Raw genomic sequence first — 17742 nt, 5'->3', positions numbered from 1 at the left:
ACAGATCTTCTTTCAAAAAGTGTGTTTCCTTCTGTCCTTTTGTTATCAAGTGCATGTCCTACAGGGGCCTTTTATTTCGCAATATACACTTACCGGCCACTTTATTAGGCACAACTCCAACTGCTCCTTAACGCAAATTTCTAATCAGCCACTCACATGGCAGCAACTCAATGCATTTAGGCATGTAGACATGGTCAAGACGATCTGCTGCAGTTCAAACCGAGCATCAGAATGGGAAAGAAAGGTGATTTAAGTGACTTTGATCGTGGCATGGTTGTTGGTGCCAGACGGGCTGGTCTGAGTATTTCAGAAACTGCTGATCTACTGGGATTTCCTCACACAACCATCTCTAGGGTTTACAGAGAATGGTCCGAAAAAGAAAAAATATCCAGTGAGCGGCAGTTCTGTGGGCGCAAATGCTTTGTTGATGCCAGAGGTCAGATGAGAATGGCCAGACTGGTTCGAGCTTGAAAGAAAGGCAACAGTAACTCAAATATCCACTCATTACAACCGATGTATGCAGAAGAGCATCTCTGAATGCACAACACGTCGAACCTTGAGGCAGATGGGCTACAGCAGCAAGACCACACCGGGTGCCACATTTCTGACAGCTAAGAACAGGAAACTGAGGCTCAAATTGCCTCCACAGTCACCAATCCAATAGAGCACCTTTGGGATGTGGTGGAACGGGAGATTCGCATCATGGATGTGCAGCCGACAAATCTGCAGCAACTGCGTGATGCTATCATGTCAATATGGATGAAAATCTCTGAGGAATGTTTCCAGTACCTTGTTGAATCTATGCCAAAGGATTAAGGCAGTTCTGAAGGCAAAAGGGGGTCCAACTCGGTACTAGTAAGGTGTACCTAATAAAGTGGCCGGTGAGTGTATGTTCTAGTGGTGTTTCTTACTTCCTGTGGAGCTTCATCATTCTTATAGTGTTCCAAATTGTTTTCCTTTAGCAAATGCACCTCCTAAAACGTGCTTCCTGTAGCTTTTTTTTCTTTTTCTTGCATGTTTTTCTTTATTTCTTGAATATGTTTTGCAAGTACACTTAATGCAGGTGCATTAACTTTTAGCATGTGAACTAGAGTGTCGAGGGGTTTTCTTCAACAATTGCACTTCCTATGTTATTGCTACCTTCTCTATTTCCTATGAAGGCTTTTCCTTTATGAAGTGCAATTCATAAATAAAAATTAAGCCTTTTCCCCCTCTTCACCATTATATACAGATATTTGTTTTCTGTAGCAAGTGGGATTCTGACTTTCCTCCTGTAGCAGGCACTGTCGAGGTGGTTCCTGTAAATATTTTTCCATTAGCCATCTAAACAGCCTACATTGCCATAGGCAAACAAATGACTACCTGTAATGAGCAAAGTGATTGTTTAGCACACACTCACATATAAGACAGAGATTCTCTATCTCTCCATGCTGGGCTGGGCTATATCACTAGCTGCATTGCTACGTGGTTGGCATGGTTAATGAGTGCTTGGTTTGTAATACTGACAGCTTGGCCTTAAATGACTCGGTGTGACTGCAGAACAGCTGATGGATCTTCCGAGGCAGTGTGACGTCTCGGAGTATCCAGCAGCCTCGTTTTAATAAGGCGAATTTACTGGAAATGTTCCTGACAATATGATCTGTCATTTCCTCAGTGACTAGGTGATTAGAACACGTGCAGTGTGCTGTTGATTCACAGAATTATAGAAGACTAAATAGCAGCATTCCTATATTAAAGTGTCATTAAGTGTAAAAGAAGGTTTCTGATCACTGAAGTTTTAAAGCAACTGAAAGTACAGATCTTTGCATTAACATTTGATAAAAGAACAATAGTGTGTATGTTGAAATATTACACCAGTGTCTTCCTTCATTCTTGCTTGTGTTGAATGACCTAATAAAGTGTATGCTACTGCATATATCTTTATATGAAAAAAAATAAAAAAATGACATAATGTGAACCAAGAATTGTCTGTGTGTTTTTCCAGAATGGCTTCACGCCACTGTACATGGCAGCGCAGGAGAATCATCTCGATGTGGTCCGCTTTCTGCTGGATAACGGCTCCAGCCAGAGCATCGCCACAGAGGTACATAGAGCACACACACACACACACACACACACACACACACACACACACACACACACACACACACACACACAAATGCATGTATTAGCAGGCTGTTAAAAAGATTTACCAAAGTAATATATAGACAAGTAATCTGGTCTGAAGTTGATTTTTTTGTAACACACCAAATGCTCTATTTTATCTACACCACAGAAATTTCCCAACCAATTTTTATATTGTCTTTAGTTGCATATAACCTCAGGCAAAGTACCCACAAAAAAAGTTATCACTTACATTCATGCAGCTATAAATATTAGTTGGTTTTTTTTACGTTTTGGATGAAAATAGCAAGCCATGAAATTATAATTCAAAAGTCAGCTTTACTTCCTTTCATAAATCCTGAATAAACCTCACTTAAAACTAACTGTATCAAAAAATCAGGCTGTCTTTATGAGGCACCATCAATATTCAAGTCTTGAGTAAATGGTTACTGTAAAAACAAAACCATATCAGAACAAACACATGTATACAAACCTGTTATTTGCAGAGCTGCTTTTCAATCACTCAATCCCTTATGACCAATCAGGTTTGAGAACTAAACATCACTGTGGTGTAGATCTCCATATTGTGATCACAAACTGAAGTGAGAGCAAACGGATCTTTCTGTTGCTGTTGTGTCATCGGTCAGATACGAGAACTTTAAACCAACTGGCTTCTCAGTTCTTTCCCCACAAGGGTAATAAAGGTTATAAGACTATTTATGCAGCAAGAGTGTAGAATGTCAGGCGGTGCATGTGTTTTTATGTTGTTAGGGATGAAATTCCTAGACAAGGATAGAATTATCAGGACAGTTTTGACTTGACAATTATCACAATGAAGAAAATGGCTTTTATATACACACACACACACACACACACAAAAAAAAAAAAACAGTTCTGTAATATAAGGATTTTAGCTGTAATCAAAATCCTGTTGGTTGCTGAGCCTAATGTTAGTGTGGAAAGCTCATAGGCTCAGGTAGAAAGAAATGGGCGGCTTGCGGCAGGTGGTCAACAAAAAGAATGGCTTCATTCCGTTGCCTCTTTTTATCCATTCTGTTGCTCACTGCAACAGAGGACACAGATTATGTTACCATTTTATACCCCTGTCTCAGCCCAAACCAGCGCTTGGCCACCCTCCCACTGCCACAGTTATGGTTGGATTATGGTTTTGTCAAACCATTAATTATGAATGCATTAATAATTATGTGAACGGATGAGTCTTTATAAGGATTGTAAGACAGACGTGTGTGTATTTGAGGTTTGAGAGTGCTTAAAGATGTATTAGCCGTTTCTACACATTCTTAGCCAACAAACTCAAACCCATTATGCAGATGAGTTGCTTGAAGCATTTGAAGTACTTCAGAAGAATGAATGTTAAAATCGAGCAAGACCGAGATTTGAGAAGTAGGGGGGAAAAAAAAAAAGATCGGGCCGTGATGATTTATAATTAGAAGTTGATTTAGGAGTTGCTTACATAGCACCGTGTTATGTAGGACACAAACTGCTGGATTAACATTTGGATTGGTTTATAAGTAGTGAATGGGCCGTGGTTCAAGTTCTGAAAATATTAATATTAATAATATTAGTGGACTTACCCAAAATATTATGCGTGTCTATTATTATGCAAGATTACAGTATTAACCCAAAGTACTGCTCATGTTCTTTTTCTTCAGTATGCCATGGTGTATATGTGTGTTTGTGTGTGTAGGATGGCTTCACTCCATTGGCTGTAGCACTGCAGCAAGGCCATGATCAGGTAGTCTCTCTGCTCCTGGAGAACGACACGAAAGGGAAAGTACGTCTTCCTGCGCTCCACATCGCCGCCCGCAAAGATGACACCAAAGCTGCGGCTCTGCTGCTCCAGAACGACCACAACGCTGACGTAGAGTCTAAGGTGACCTTAATGTGCACTCCACCATCACACACTCGATGCTTATCACGTGTCTTTGGAACTTGATGGTGCTTCACATCGCTGTTTATCATTTCTCCAACATGTAACATTAATACGATTACTGTAAATTGCTATCTACGTACGTAATATCTAGATGTATTGATTGTTTTAAAAATACAAAACACTTCTATTCTATGTAGCCTTGCTGGAGATAGCAGCACTAAAGGAAACCTTGCAAGTGCTGTTAGTAGCGTGCAGATTTTTTTTTACGCACCATCCAGTTGAGCTATTGTGGTGTGTTCGTGGCGTGTTGTGGTTGTGTTTTTGTTTTGGTCTGTTTTTCATGTTTTTGTGACTATCCCCTCAACCATGAAGCAGCTTTCATCGGTACCATTGTGAGTCTGTGATACACTAACCGTGCCGTTCTCTCCTCCCTTCTCGGGCCCATGGGTATGCGCTGCCATAGATGATGGTGAATAGAACCACAGAGGTATATATATACATATATATATGTGCAGCGAATTTACACCATTCTTCTGCTCACGCTTTGGCTGCTTCCTGTTAACGCATCACCCTTTCCCACTCTGTGTGCTTCACTTTTCCTCATTTACTTGGGCCAACTGCAGTAAACCCATAGCAAAGCAGACTCACAGCAATGTGTGGGCCTCAAAAACGGAAGAGTGGTATGAAGAGAAAAACCACAGCTGAGGCTGAAGATGTTTGGAATTGATGGGGAAATTGCTGGATAGTGTAGAGGAAATAGTTGGGGATTAGGGATGTGGATAAATTGTTTCAGGTGTATATATGAAATATATGAAACAGTTTCCAGAATTTAAAAGTTTAAAATACATATAAACATTATCTCCCACTTGCTATTTTTTTTTCTAGTCATCTGATGTTATAATTTGTTATTTTTTGTTCCATTTCCAGACATTGAGCTCCTGGGTTTATACAATTTCGCGATTGTATAGCTAATAAAGGCTGATCTATTGCTAAAAGCCATGTATGAGCTATGGTGTGTAATTGCACATATATTACCCATATATATCTACTGTATATATTGCCCATACAACTGGACCATTATGGAAGGTCAGTCTTGTAAGAATGCAGATGATTGCACCATAAGTGTACCTAATGAAGTACCTTGCAAGTGGACTGAAGATTTGTTTTGCTATTAAAAAGTGTGACTACATTACAGTTAGTAAGGACTCTTGGAAAGAAGTTAATTTAGATCAGAAGTGAAGCTTCAGATGTGGTCTTTCTCGCAGACATTAGTTATTTTATAAACGCCTTAACGTCTGGTATATACTCTACTTAAATACTCTAACTCACGTGTCAGACTCACCAACTTTCACCTCCCTGCTGCTCACTAACACCACTGAAAATTCTTCCAAGTTAATAAGCTCCCAGATTTACTGCACTATCCTATCGCTTGCTGTTTTTTTCCAGATAGCGTAATATTGAATGAGTTATTATAAAATGATCTGCAGAAAGCAGCAAAGGTTACTAAGCTTTTTTATAATTTTAGCAATTTATGTAATATTTGGTTATAGATAAAAGGTAAATGCCATTATATTTATGTAATATGAATAATGTGTTCTTGGCATGTAAGAAATTTTTATTAGGTGCCACTATGGTGCTCTGCATTGTGGACTCACATGCATGATCCAATGCAATCTCCAGATGCATGGAGCTAGGATTCCATAACAGTTTTATGTCTGTCTCTAGGGCTGGTGTTTCGGTGAAGGTCAAGGTCTGAAACCTTGAAGGAGCAAACGTCCTTTATTGGCAACCCACACCACTTATAGATAATCGATAACTGTATTATCATTCGGCCAGACATGAGACATTTCTGGATTTGAATTCATAGTGAGTAGCTCTTTACTTTGGTGTGAAGAGGTTTGTTTCAAGGACGTGCGGCTTCTCCTGGCTCAGTGCATCTGTGAAAGGCTGGCTGGATTTCGCCTGGTTTTGTCTGGTTCTTTGTGGTTTGGGATTATAAGAGGTATGTGTGAATAAAGTCTTGACCCCGTGTGTTCTGGCTTTGACTCTTGCAGAGTGGCTTCACCCCTCTGCACATTGCCGCACACTATGGCAACATCAACGTGGCTACACTGCTACTTAACCGTGGTGCCGCCGTGGACTTCAGAGCCAGGGTAAGATCTCATGAAATCAAATTTATAGGGAATCGATTAGGAAAGCATGCGGCTACCCACCAAATGCCTACCATTGTACCTAGGAACTGTGTGTACCTTCCCATCCACCTATTTATCTATTTACCCAGCTTACTTACTCAAACACCTATTGTCCTAAGCATTAAACCAATAATAGAACCACATACCCGCCCAACCACTGGCCTGAACATGCCTACCAAACCACCTACCTGCTCTAACAGAATCTACCTATCTAACTATGTGCATAATAACACACTAAACCACCTACCTATTTATCTTTCTACCCTTTTCTATATGCATAAAACCATTGGCTGCTCTGCATATGTACTTTAAAGAAAGATCTTTCTAGTTCTCTGCCATCCAACCAACATTAAGAAGGTTGGTTGGATGGCAAAGAACTAAAAAGATCTTTCTTTAAAGTACGTATGCAGAGCAGCCAATGGTTTGCAGTAGTTTTTTTACCAAGATCTTGTATTGATGATGTGAAAGTCGGACCACTGCGCAAAGTCTTCTCCAGCACATCCCAAAGATTTTTAATGGGGTTAAAGTCTGGACTCTGTCTTGGCCATGTGTGAAAATGATGTCTCATGCTCCCTTAACCACTCTTTTACAATTTGAGCCCGATAAATCCTGGCATTGCCATCAGGGAAGAAAAAATCCATTGATGGAAGAACCTGGTCAATTAGTATAGTCAGGTAGTCAGCTGACCTCATTCTTTGGCCTTATAACATTGCTGAACCTACACCTGACCCTATGCCTTGCTGCTTGGTGGAGCTGGGAGCTCACAACCTTCCGATTAGATGTTCAATGTTCTTTGAACAGGATTATAAAGACTGTCCTATTTCAACCTAAAATACCCTTGTCTTCTTTTGTTTATTGTCGAATGAGAAAACTGGGTGTGACTCAGACATAACCTGCCCTTGCATATGCATTATATACATATAAAGGGCTATAGTATAGCACATGTGCTTGTGTACACTGCTGTTACACCCCCTGCACACTGACGCAGCTACAAACAGGTTTGAGTTTACTCTACAGCTAAGTGTAATTCGAAAGGTCATGTTTAGACTGCAGGAAGGAGTAAACATAGCATGTTACCATTTGCTGAATTGAAAACATTGCCCAGAATAGAGTGTGGTCAGATTATAAGTGACCGTGTACCAATCCGACCTAAAAAAAAAAGATCACATTATGTAGTAGATGTGCAAAACATATTTTATTTGCCATTCATGCATACTAATGAGCTTTCATGTAGGATTTACTACTGCAGGATTGATCAAATGTTCTCATGATTACATAGCATCAGTGGATGACACAGCATGTGTGTCATGTTGTGACTGCTTTTTTTAAAGATATATTCTGTTTTGACTGGGAATGTATTCATATGTGTGTGTGTGTGTGTGTGTGTGTGTGTGTGTGTGTGTGTGTGTGTGTGTGTGTGTGGTAATATGGTGTAGAGCTGTCACTAGGGGGTGGTGTTACTACAGTTACTAGAGGTATCATAATGGTACTTGACTTTGGTATACATAGAAACAATCAACACTGGTGGACAAAATGTATTGAAACCCAATGTCACTGTTTGATTCATCGAAATTGTTCTATAAAAATGTGTAGGGCACTATAGAAAAAAAAAAATCATGCATTACAATAGATTTAAAAAAAATGCTTTTGGGTTCACTGTTCCCTTATAATAGAAGAAATCATTCTCAAATCATATTATTTGTTGTTCTAAACCATTGCAGAATGACATCACTCCTCTCCATGTGGCATCAAAGAGAGGAAACAGCAACATGGTCAAGCTGCTGCTGGAACGAGGAGCACGCATCGATGCCAAAACGAAGGTCAGAGCCACCTGTGGTGCCACCAAACTAATTCTTGTTTTCTTATTTAACCAATTGAAAGTGAGGCCATGCTTTTAAACAGTACAAATAAAGATACAAATCAAATTGGCTGGTATATATATATATATATATATATAGACATGTCAATACTAGGGGTGTAAGAATATGTCGATACATGTAAGCATCGTGATATTTTGTTTAGAGATACTGTATTGATTCTCAAAAACGCAATATCAATATTTAAAAATATATATAGTTTTTTGCAGTTGCAGTTTTGATTGCAGTTGTTTTGTTTTGGGTTTATATCCCGACCACAGGAAGTACTAGCATAAGGGCACACAGCTAACTGTTTCCTGGGAGCACTGCTGTAAAAACTATTATGGGTATAGGGTTACCACCAGAACTAATAGCAGCGTTGATTGACTTGCTAATGTGCGGTTTGTTTTTTACACAGGAATATGATAAAATGGCATTAGAAATGGCCCTAACCTGTGCCCATCCATGCGCACGCTGTCACACACTTATAACCAGATAACTTGTGGCTTAAAGAGCAGTGATGTATACACAAACTCTGCATTTTTAAAAGAAATAATAGTCTTTCTTAATCTTTATTTTCTTGCCTCCCTAGGATTGTAGCTTTTAGACATAAAACACTTGTTAGTGCGCAGATAATGCTTTTACTATTAGCCTAATTCTAATAGTAATACTAATAATAAACTATAATCATCATCATCATCAATCCTACTTTACATTAGGTGTCTTTAACGACTATGTGCATATGTTTAAAATTTATTTTTCTTTTTTTTATTACCATTTTAGGTGCAGTGATACTAATTGTCTCCATGTATTGCAATATGCAATTTTATGTTTAAGGCTGGCACAGGTTTCATTGTATGCATAGGTTTAAGGGGCTAAGGTTAGCAGTAATATTTTAGATGTAATTAATGCAAATACACATCCCACTGTGTTCAGGTAAAATAAAAATTTTTGCTAAGGTGTGCATATGGTGGCATCATCTTAATGACTGATTATAAAATTCTATCCTATTTACACAATAAAAAATATCCCACTATATATCGCTTTGTTTACACTATGTCAAAGTATCGCAAAATACTGTATAGCAGCCCTGGCATTGTGATGCATTCTTGCTAATACACACCCTTATCCAATACAATTCTTGCATATCAAAATATAATCATATTATATCTTTAGATTATTATCAAAATATGTTTTCTTGTCCAAAGTCTGGTCAGGTTTTACAAATATTCATAAACCTTCCAGCGAGTAAACAGAAAAAATGGAACAGGTCCAATTTAAGGAATTATAGAAGAGAGTTGTCCATATGCTGCCTTCTAAATGGAACAGATTGTTTCTTAGTAGCACAAATGCTGCACTAAAAGGCGTCGGCTTGTCGAGTAGAGTCGAAAACAGACTGTACGAAGATGCAGACTTTTTAAAGCCAGTTTGAAACACCATAAGACTGCACTTTTGCTTTAACTGTATTAATGTGATAGGATTTCCTTATGCAGGTTTTTTTTTGTGTCCTGAGTAAAAAGCCTTGCATTTAGCTTAGTGAGCTCTATTGCTCCAAATAAACTCGAGCAAAAAAAAAGTGAATTAGGCAAACGTTTTTTTAAGTGTGTACTCAATTTTGTTGCCAGCTATTTAGACTATAATGGTTGTATTTTCAGAGGACAGTAAATCTGTACTGCTATACAAGCTGCACATTGAATACTCTAAAAAATATCCAAGTTTCAATACTAGAGTATAGTCCTTTGAGAAGATATGATAAAATGGTTGCTGGAATGTGAGGGGTGTACTTACTTTTGTGAGATACTGTATAATCATTGCTAAATTATTCTAGAACCATGGTACTTCAGGGCAGCATGTGTTTGACATTACCGTTGTGTAGAAGTTACGAGCAGCTGTCGTATTCATTTATTTTCCCAGAATATTTTACTGGATTTTGCTGAGAGCTTTGTACAGAAGATTTGGATAAGGTTTTTGAAGAAGTCAGTTCTTCCACTTTGATTCTAACATGCTTGTGTTTTTTTCATTAAACATGCAGGATGGCCTTACTCCACTCCACTGTGGAGCCAGAAGTGGCCATGAGCAAGTTGTGGAGATGTTGCTGGACCGAGGAGCTCACATTCTGTCCAAGACTAAAGTAATGATTCACCACGCACTGATGTAGTGCAGTCATTAAGTGGTGTACACTGTGCTCTGTTCCCTTTGCTACAGTACTCTTAAATGTGACAGTGCAGCATGCTTTATTTATAAAATTGGGATTTCACAAGTTACCCAATACCGATTTATCTTTCACAGCAGAAATGTTTAAAGGCTTGTTAACTATGTTGTACAGAATGGACTGTCGCCGCTGCATATGGCCACGCAGGGAGATCACCTTAACTGTGTACAGCTTCTGCTGCATCATGACGTACCTGTAGATGACGTCACTAACGATTACCTGACGGCGCTGCATGTGGCAGCCCACTGTGGGCACTACAAAGTGGCAAAGGTCATTGTGGACAAGAAGGCGAACCCAAATGCCAAAGCACTGGTGCGTAGCACTTAAGAGTACAGCAAAAACTGAACATTCATGTGGAGAAAAAATATAACATTTGGCTATTTTAAGATACTAGAACCTGGGGTGGCCCAAAATTGCATTACTGACTGTAATAAGGACATTTCCTGTTTGATTCAGAGGTGGTGAATTGTATTGCCTGTATTTAGAATTTGACACTTAAGTGAATTTTTTTGGATTCACTATTCAGATTATGCAAATAACCTGCACGCCACACCTCTGGGGTTGATTTTTTTAAGTAGAAGCACAAAGATTTTCCTTTATACATGAAAAAATCGGGGATAGAAAATGCTAATATATTTTCAAAAATTGCTATCGAATGCAAAATTTACATGCAAATAGTAATGATACAATGATATGTGAACGAGAAGACAGTGAATATTGAAATAAACATCTAATATCAGTCTATTGGAAAAATATATTGCTACCTCAGTAGTTCTAGTTTATAATTGTGACTTTCACAATGATTATTCAGCAGCCTCTAAACTAGCACATGATCGAGCACATTCAATTATTTTTTATTACGATAATTGTAAACTAATTGCAACTTAACTACAACTCAATTAAGACACAACATACTAAATTGAGGCCATGAGATCATCATGATAATTTTCAGGTTTTTCAATCACAGTTTCATTCAATAATTCAACATCATAGTAATAAAATATTGCCAATGATTTTTGTTCCTTTAATGCAGTCAATTGTAAAGCCATCATTCCTATGGTTTTGTAGGAGAAGCTGAACAGCCATATATATATATATTAATAAAAAAATGTCTTGTTCTAAAAAATAAGCAGTCTCCCCAATTACAATTGTGCTTACTCAGACTTTCTTTTGCAAAAAAAAAGAAACCTGTGCAGTTTAAAGTCATATTTCAATGTCATATTTAACACTTTTCTCAAATGTTATTCTCTGCACCATTTTGTTTGTATTTACAGCCAAAAACATGAATTTCAGCACGACATATTGAAGACAGGCAGTAGATCATAGTGTCAGACACAAGTCCTGGGTTTAATATTGCTCGAGCCAACTCTGTGTAAGAAATATGTGCTTGGGATTAAATTCCGAATTACACATAACCTGGAAATGATATATCTGTATGACTCAAACTCCACCCCTCGTGCCCGTAACTGTCCCTCGATATCTAAAAAGGTTGTAAATCTGCAGTTACATTTGATACTGAAGTCAGCTCTGAATATAGTACACTATAAGGAGTTTTTTACTAACAGAAGTACTTTGAATACACTTTTAGTTCATGAGTAATATGCCTTCAGATAAAGGGAATGAGTTCAAACCTTTTTCATTTACAGTTTTTCGGGCCTCCATAATTTATTAGGTTTAGTATAAAGAATAGGTGTGTTCACGGCTGAATGCACACGTCATGTCTGATGCTTATCATTGAAATGTAAGAGAACAGAAGATGTCTTTTTGCAAAGACATATGTATATGATACACTCAGCATGCTTAAACAGCACCATGGAAATTTGTAAAACATACACTGATGCACACACACACACACGCACACACTTGGCTGAGAGTTGGGGAGCATGCTGTCATGCTCTTAAGTAATTGAAAAAGAATGGGTGTGCCGCTGAAGTTCACTGTACGGGGGAGGGAAAGGGAACAAACTGAAAGGAAACTGTAGAAATAAGAGTTTGGCAAAACTTGCAACAGCAGAGGTGCAGCTTTTTCCGTTCAGCCTGAGAAATACAGCTTGGATTTCACCTATCTGAAGGGTAAAGTGATAGAGTAAACTGCTGCGTGTAAGGTTAAAAACTCAGTGATGCTGCTCTGCTCTGATTTTCTGACATTTTCGCTTTTTTAGAATGGTTTCACGCCACTTCACATCGCCTGCAAGAAGAACAGGATCAAAGTGATGGAGTTGCTGCTGAAACACGGCGCATCCATACAGGCGGTGACAGAGGTGAGAGAAAAAGGATGTGCATCCATTAGGGGTGTAACGGTACACATAATTGACGGTTCGGTACGTACTGTGTTTTTATGTCACGGGTCGCTTCAATTTCAGTAAATGCAAAACATAAAAAAAGCTTGTCGTTTATGATCAACATTTGAACAGTTTACATTTGTAAAACAATTTTAATAAAATGCCTGTTTGCTTAAGAACGGAAAAATTAAAGCATTCGGGACACATGTATACTGAACTGAAAGCCATGTAGCCAAAGATTTCGCTACAAGTACGTGTACCTTAACACCCCATGCATGTATATGGGGGGGTGGGGGGGAGTCAAACTATGGTCAAAGTTCTTTAGAGCTTTTATGGACTCACAAGCACATCATATGACATGCTAAAAAAAATCAGAATGTTTTATTCCTTTTATATCATAGCAACTAAACATAAGTCAAACTTTTTTTAATGCAAAAAAAAAAAAATAAATCCTGAAGATTTTCCTAAAGTAAAATACTTCACTTTACCTGGGATTATCACTAAGCACTGAAAGTAGAGACTCCTTCTGTCAGTTTCCTTACAGAAAACTTTAACATTTCAACAATTACTGTATGCTAACATTTATAGGACTGTGGTGAGACCTGCCATGTTGTACGGTTTAGAGACAGTGGCATTGAATAAAAGACGGAAGGTGGAGCTGGAGGTAGCAGAGCTGAAGATTTTGAGATTTTTGTTGGGAGTCTCGAGGATGGACAGGATTGGAAATTAGTTTATTAGAGGGACAGCGCATGTAGGACGTTTTGGAGACAAGGTGAGGGAGGCGAGATTGAGATGGTTTGGAAATGTGCAGAGGAGGGACATGGGGTATATTAGTAGGAGAATGCTGAGGATGGAGCCACCAGGAAGGAGAAAAAGAGGAAGACCAAGGAGCAGGTTTATGGATGTGGTGAGGGAAGACATGCAGGTAGTTTGTATGAAAGTGGCAGATGTAGAGGACAGGGAGGTATGGAGATGAATGATCCGTTGTGTCGACACCTAACGGGAGAAGCCGAAAGAAGAAGACTGTATGCAATTTGTTATGCTGTTTGCTTTTTTATTGGTTAATCAATAGACTTAGATTATCATGTGTGTTAGAAATGTATTGATATAGTGTTAACCAAACAGTTAACTCTCTGGTTACCTAAACACTAAAATTTTAACAAAAGTTTGTGGACACCTGACAATAAGACTATATGTGCTTTTTAAACAACCCCGATCCACATTTAGTCTACATTTGCTGTTATAATCACCTTCACTCTTCTGGGCACATTTTCCACTAGACTTTGGAGTGTGCATGTGGAGATTTGTTGCTTTCAGTCATAAAGGCGAAACAGGTTGGAGAAGAATCACAAATGCGTGTTAGGATTATAGGCGTTTGTGCGCAGTGGGATATCTGCCCTCTAAAACATTTGAGAATGACTGCTGTAAAACAAACTTGTTCAATCACATGTTTTGTAGCAAACCAATCGCTTCTCTAGCTGTGTAGTGTTTTCACTGAGCAATGAGGTCATCTGAATTTCCAGGACTTCAAAGGGGCAAGTTTCTAATCCTCTCTCTCTCTCTCCCTCTCTCTCTCTCTCTCTCTCTCTCTCTCTCTCTCTCTCTCTCTCTCTCTCTCTCTCTCTCTCTCTCTTTCTCCCTCTCTCTCTCTCTTTGTCTTTTTCTCTCTCTGCCTTTATCTTGACAGTCTGGACTCACGCCGATTCATGTGGCCGCCTTTATGGGGCATGAAAACATTGTGACTCAGTTGATGAATCATGGAGCGTCGCCAAACACAACCAACGTGGTGAGTACTGGAACATGAGCCCCACATTTTTTGTGTATCACAGTCAGATAAAGCACACATCTCTAGTAATCTCTGAAAAAAAAAAATGTTAAGGAAAAACAATGGAAACAATTCTGTCCCATTAGAGGCATGCAGCTTCTGTCTAAAACCTGTCATTGTCCTGTTGTTCTCCCCCCCCTGATGTCCTAATGCTATAATGCCTTTTAGGGTAATAACAGACTTGGTTTTTGTGACTAAACAGGGGTCTGAGAGCACAGGTCTGAGCTTCTAATACTTCTGTAATTATAGTTCCAGGCCAGCAGGCAGACTGTAATCATGTGCAACTGTCCCCCCCCTCCCTCAGACAGAAATTTGCTTTGGGACACGTGTGTAGCAGCAGTTGTAATAAAGACAGCAGACTGGATGGAAGGAAAAGGGGGATTGGCTTTAGCTAATAGGCTACACAGACAAGCACATGGGCATACACACAGACAGAAACTCACAGACAAAAGTGTAGTGTCTTGGTGCAGTGGTCCCTTTTCCCAGAAGCTTACTTGTTGAGTTGGTGGTATTCGTGTGTGTGTGTATTGTAGAGGGGAGAGACAGCTTTACACATGGCCGCCAGGGCTGGACAGACGGGCGTAGTGAAGTACCTGGTGCAGAACGGAACTCACGTCGATGCCAAGTCCAAGGTATGATAGATAGTGTATAAGTTTGTGTCCTCATTGTGTTGTGTGATGCTGTAGTACTTAATTTTAAACATTTGGACATTGTTCTAGCTTGGAAACATAAACAGGCGGGATTACTGTACGTCCCAACAGCCACCATGTGGATAATAATTCTTTTCAGTTTTAGTATAGAGCGAATATATATAAATGAATCCTGTATCTAAATAACTTTCGTTATTCAAGCAGCACTATGGGTGTTTTGTGTGTGTAGGATGACCAGACTCCTCTCCATATCGCCAGTCGTCTGGGGAAGCCCGATATTGTGCAGCTGCTGCTGCAGCACGGTGCCGCCCCTGACTCCACCACCACGTCTGGGTACACACCGCTGCACCTGGCAGCCCGCGAGGGCCACAAGGACGTTGCTTCTATACTGCTGGACCAGGGCGCTTCACTGAGCATTACCACCAAGGTCTGTCTCACACAGGAATGTGTTCACTTTGTAACTCCTCTGGATCGATGTACAAATTCTGAAATTCAAATGCGAAGAATTCCAAAAATTCTAATGCATAGAATTCACAAATTCAAATGTGAACAATTCACAAATGCAAAGAAGTAGTACAGCTGACTTTCTCCCTTGATGGAGTTCTCTAGAACATCTTTCACCATAAAGTATAGAGCTTTCAGCCTGACATTGCTTACCTTGTCTGCATAGCTATTAGTCAAACAATTAGCACATGGGTTTTTCTTTTTACATCCGAGCACACTAGTAAATGAAGGTTAATCCCACTGTCCTAATTCTCTAATACAGTAAATATATTTTATTTAAACATTTGCATCACCACCTTAGCTTAGCTTCATATCGGTTTTGTGTCTTAGCAATTTAACTTTAGTGACAATTTAGAGTCCTTTATTTTTATAAATGTATTTTTAAAATACCTAGCAACAAAAAACTTGGCAGGTATTTGACTAAAAATTCGGAAGTGCACAATTCTGCTAACAACTAATCACTGATCAACATTTCTTCACACTTCTTAGTCCATTGTTTTTTTCTTTATAGGCTATTTTTATGTCATCAAAGCAAGTTAGCACTAACAAATTCCTTTTCCAAAGATTGTTTTATTAAAGTAGAAGCACCTTCGAAAAAATCCTGCTTCTTCACTTAACGCGTTTCGTTTGCCAAATAGTGACGATTGAGTGAATGCGAACATTACACTACAGTGTCATCTGAGCACTGTAACCATGCCCACTTAAGCTTACAGACCATGTAAAACATTGTTACTGTACGGTACTGCACCGTGGTTATGTGAGTCATGGGCTCACCGCTCTGTCTCTGGAGGTGGTTGGCTCTGTTCTGCGCTCTGACTGGTCCAGAGCGGCTGTGCTGTGTGGGAGGTGGTATATACACCCAGTTCCTGAGCAAAGTTTCCACCGAGGTTTCAGCAAGTCTGGATCACCCTGGCTTGCAGGACCGCCTTGTCAAGCGTTCATCATCAAGTCCAAACCAGAGATTTGTCTGTTGTCATGCCAACCCATGCAAAAACTAGCCAAACACGTATTTTTAGCCATTTTTATTGGCTGGATTCAGCGGTTACACGGAAATGTTTTTATTTCATCGACAGATCTGCTGTGTCAGCTTTTTTTTGCTTAGTAGCATTCATAGGTCTGTCTTTGGGAAATATAAGGCGAGCCTTAATGTTTTACTCAGTATGGACAGACAGACACTGGACAGACAGAACCAGATTTACACATATATTTACTTTTACATTTATAGCATTTGACAGTGCTTGGATTTAGACTTCCAACCTTCCGAACCAAAGTCAAATACCTTAGCCACTGAGGTACCACCTCCACTACATATGAACCTCAAAAAGTTTAAATTATTACATTTTCAATAACTCGGTTTGATTCCGCAATGTTACGTAATTTTATACAATCAGTTGAACATCATTTCGTCAGTTGTAATGGCTTACTTGTGGCAGTTTAATCGATAGCAACAAGCTTATAAACCTCATTTAGACAGATATGTCAAATAGGTTTTCTAGACGATGGAAGGCGATTACATGCAAATAAGAGGTCTACAAACAGTATACTGGTGATATTCACACAAATAGTCACAGGCACCCACTTCTTCACCACGCTCAGTTCAGTGTAAATGGGATTGTGTTATTCGGGATGAGGCTGAGCTCATCTTTTGAATTTCATTGTGCCTTACCAGGAATTACACCCAAACTCTGCAAATTGTTGATTTTAACAACAAAAGCTGTATCATAGAGAAAAGGCATAACGCAGATCAGAGAGAAAAAAGCTTTGTTTAATTAAATTTATAATTTCACCCTTTTTTTCACTATAATTTCACCTTTCATTACATTTATAATAGTTTTGCCCCTCCCCTGCCTCTCCTGACTGCACATCTTCATTTAATGTATGGCATTTGGCAGATATCCTTATCCATAGTGACCTACAACTAAGCATTGAAGAGTTAGGGGCCATGTTTAAGGGCCCAGCAGTGGCAGAATGGTGGTGGAGAAGTAAACCTGCGAGTCCATTGCCTTAACCACTAAGCTAACACTATCTCTGTTATCTCTGAGAACTCATTCTTCTTACAGTTTTGAACACTGGGTGTGTTTCTCTGTTTTTGCATTAACTATAAGTTCAATGCTTTGTATTTGTATTGTGTTTGTGTGAGAAGGTGACCCTCAGCAAACTGATGAGACACTCATGCACACAGCTTGAAACATCTGTCACATAATGATGTGTGTCCTCCTCTTTTA

The 17742-nt window shown here is 39.1% G+C and overlaps 1 protein-coding gene across 50 annotated transcripts in view; it reads left to right on the top strand.

Moving 5' to 3' along the window:
* The window catches only part of ank3b (ankyrin 3b), a 167492-nt gene that overhangs the window by 98959 nt on the left and 50791 nt on the right, over positions 1-17742 (top strand). For 48 of the 50 annotated variants that reach the window (XM_083556844.1, XM_083556845.1, XM_083556855.1 and 45 more), the window contains exons 5-15: positions 1985-2083; positions 3812-3997; positions 4461-4484; positions 6052-6150; positions 7911-8009; positions 10078-10176; positions 10372-10569; positions 12419-12517; positions 14226-14324; positions 14897-14995; positions 15243-15440. In XM_083556844.1, coding sequence (XP_083412970.1) covers positions 1985-2083; positions 3812-3997; positions 4461-4484; positions 6052-6150; positions 7911-8009; positions 10078-10176; positions 10372-10569; positions 12419-12517; positions 14226-14324; positions 14897-14995; positions 15243-15440 — 1299 coding nt within the window. The remainder of the gene's footprint in view (positions 1-1984; positions 2084-3811; positions 3998-4460; positions 4485-6051; positions 6151-7910; positions 8010-10077; positions 10177-10371; positions 10570-12418; positions 12518-14225; positions 14325-14896; positions 14996-15242; positions 15441-17742) is intronic. The other 2 variants (XM_083556825.1, XM_083556853.1) reach the window with 1 other exon arrangement.

Source organism: Silurus aristotelis (genome assembly GCF_946808225.1).
Source record: "Silurus aristotelis genome assembly, chromosome: 12".
Lineage (NCBI taxonomy): Eukaryota > Metazoa > Chordata > Actinopteri > Siluriformes > Siluridae > Silurus > Silurus aristotelis.
The sequence above is the reverse complement of the archived record's forward strand: the minus strand, read 5'-3'. Positions and strand labels throughout refer to the sequence as shown.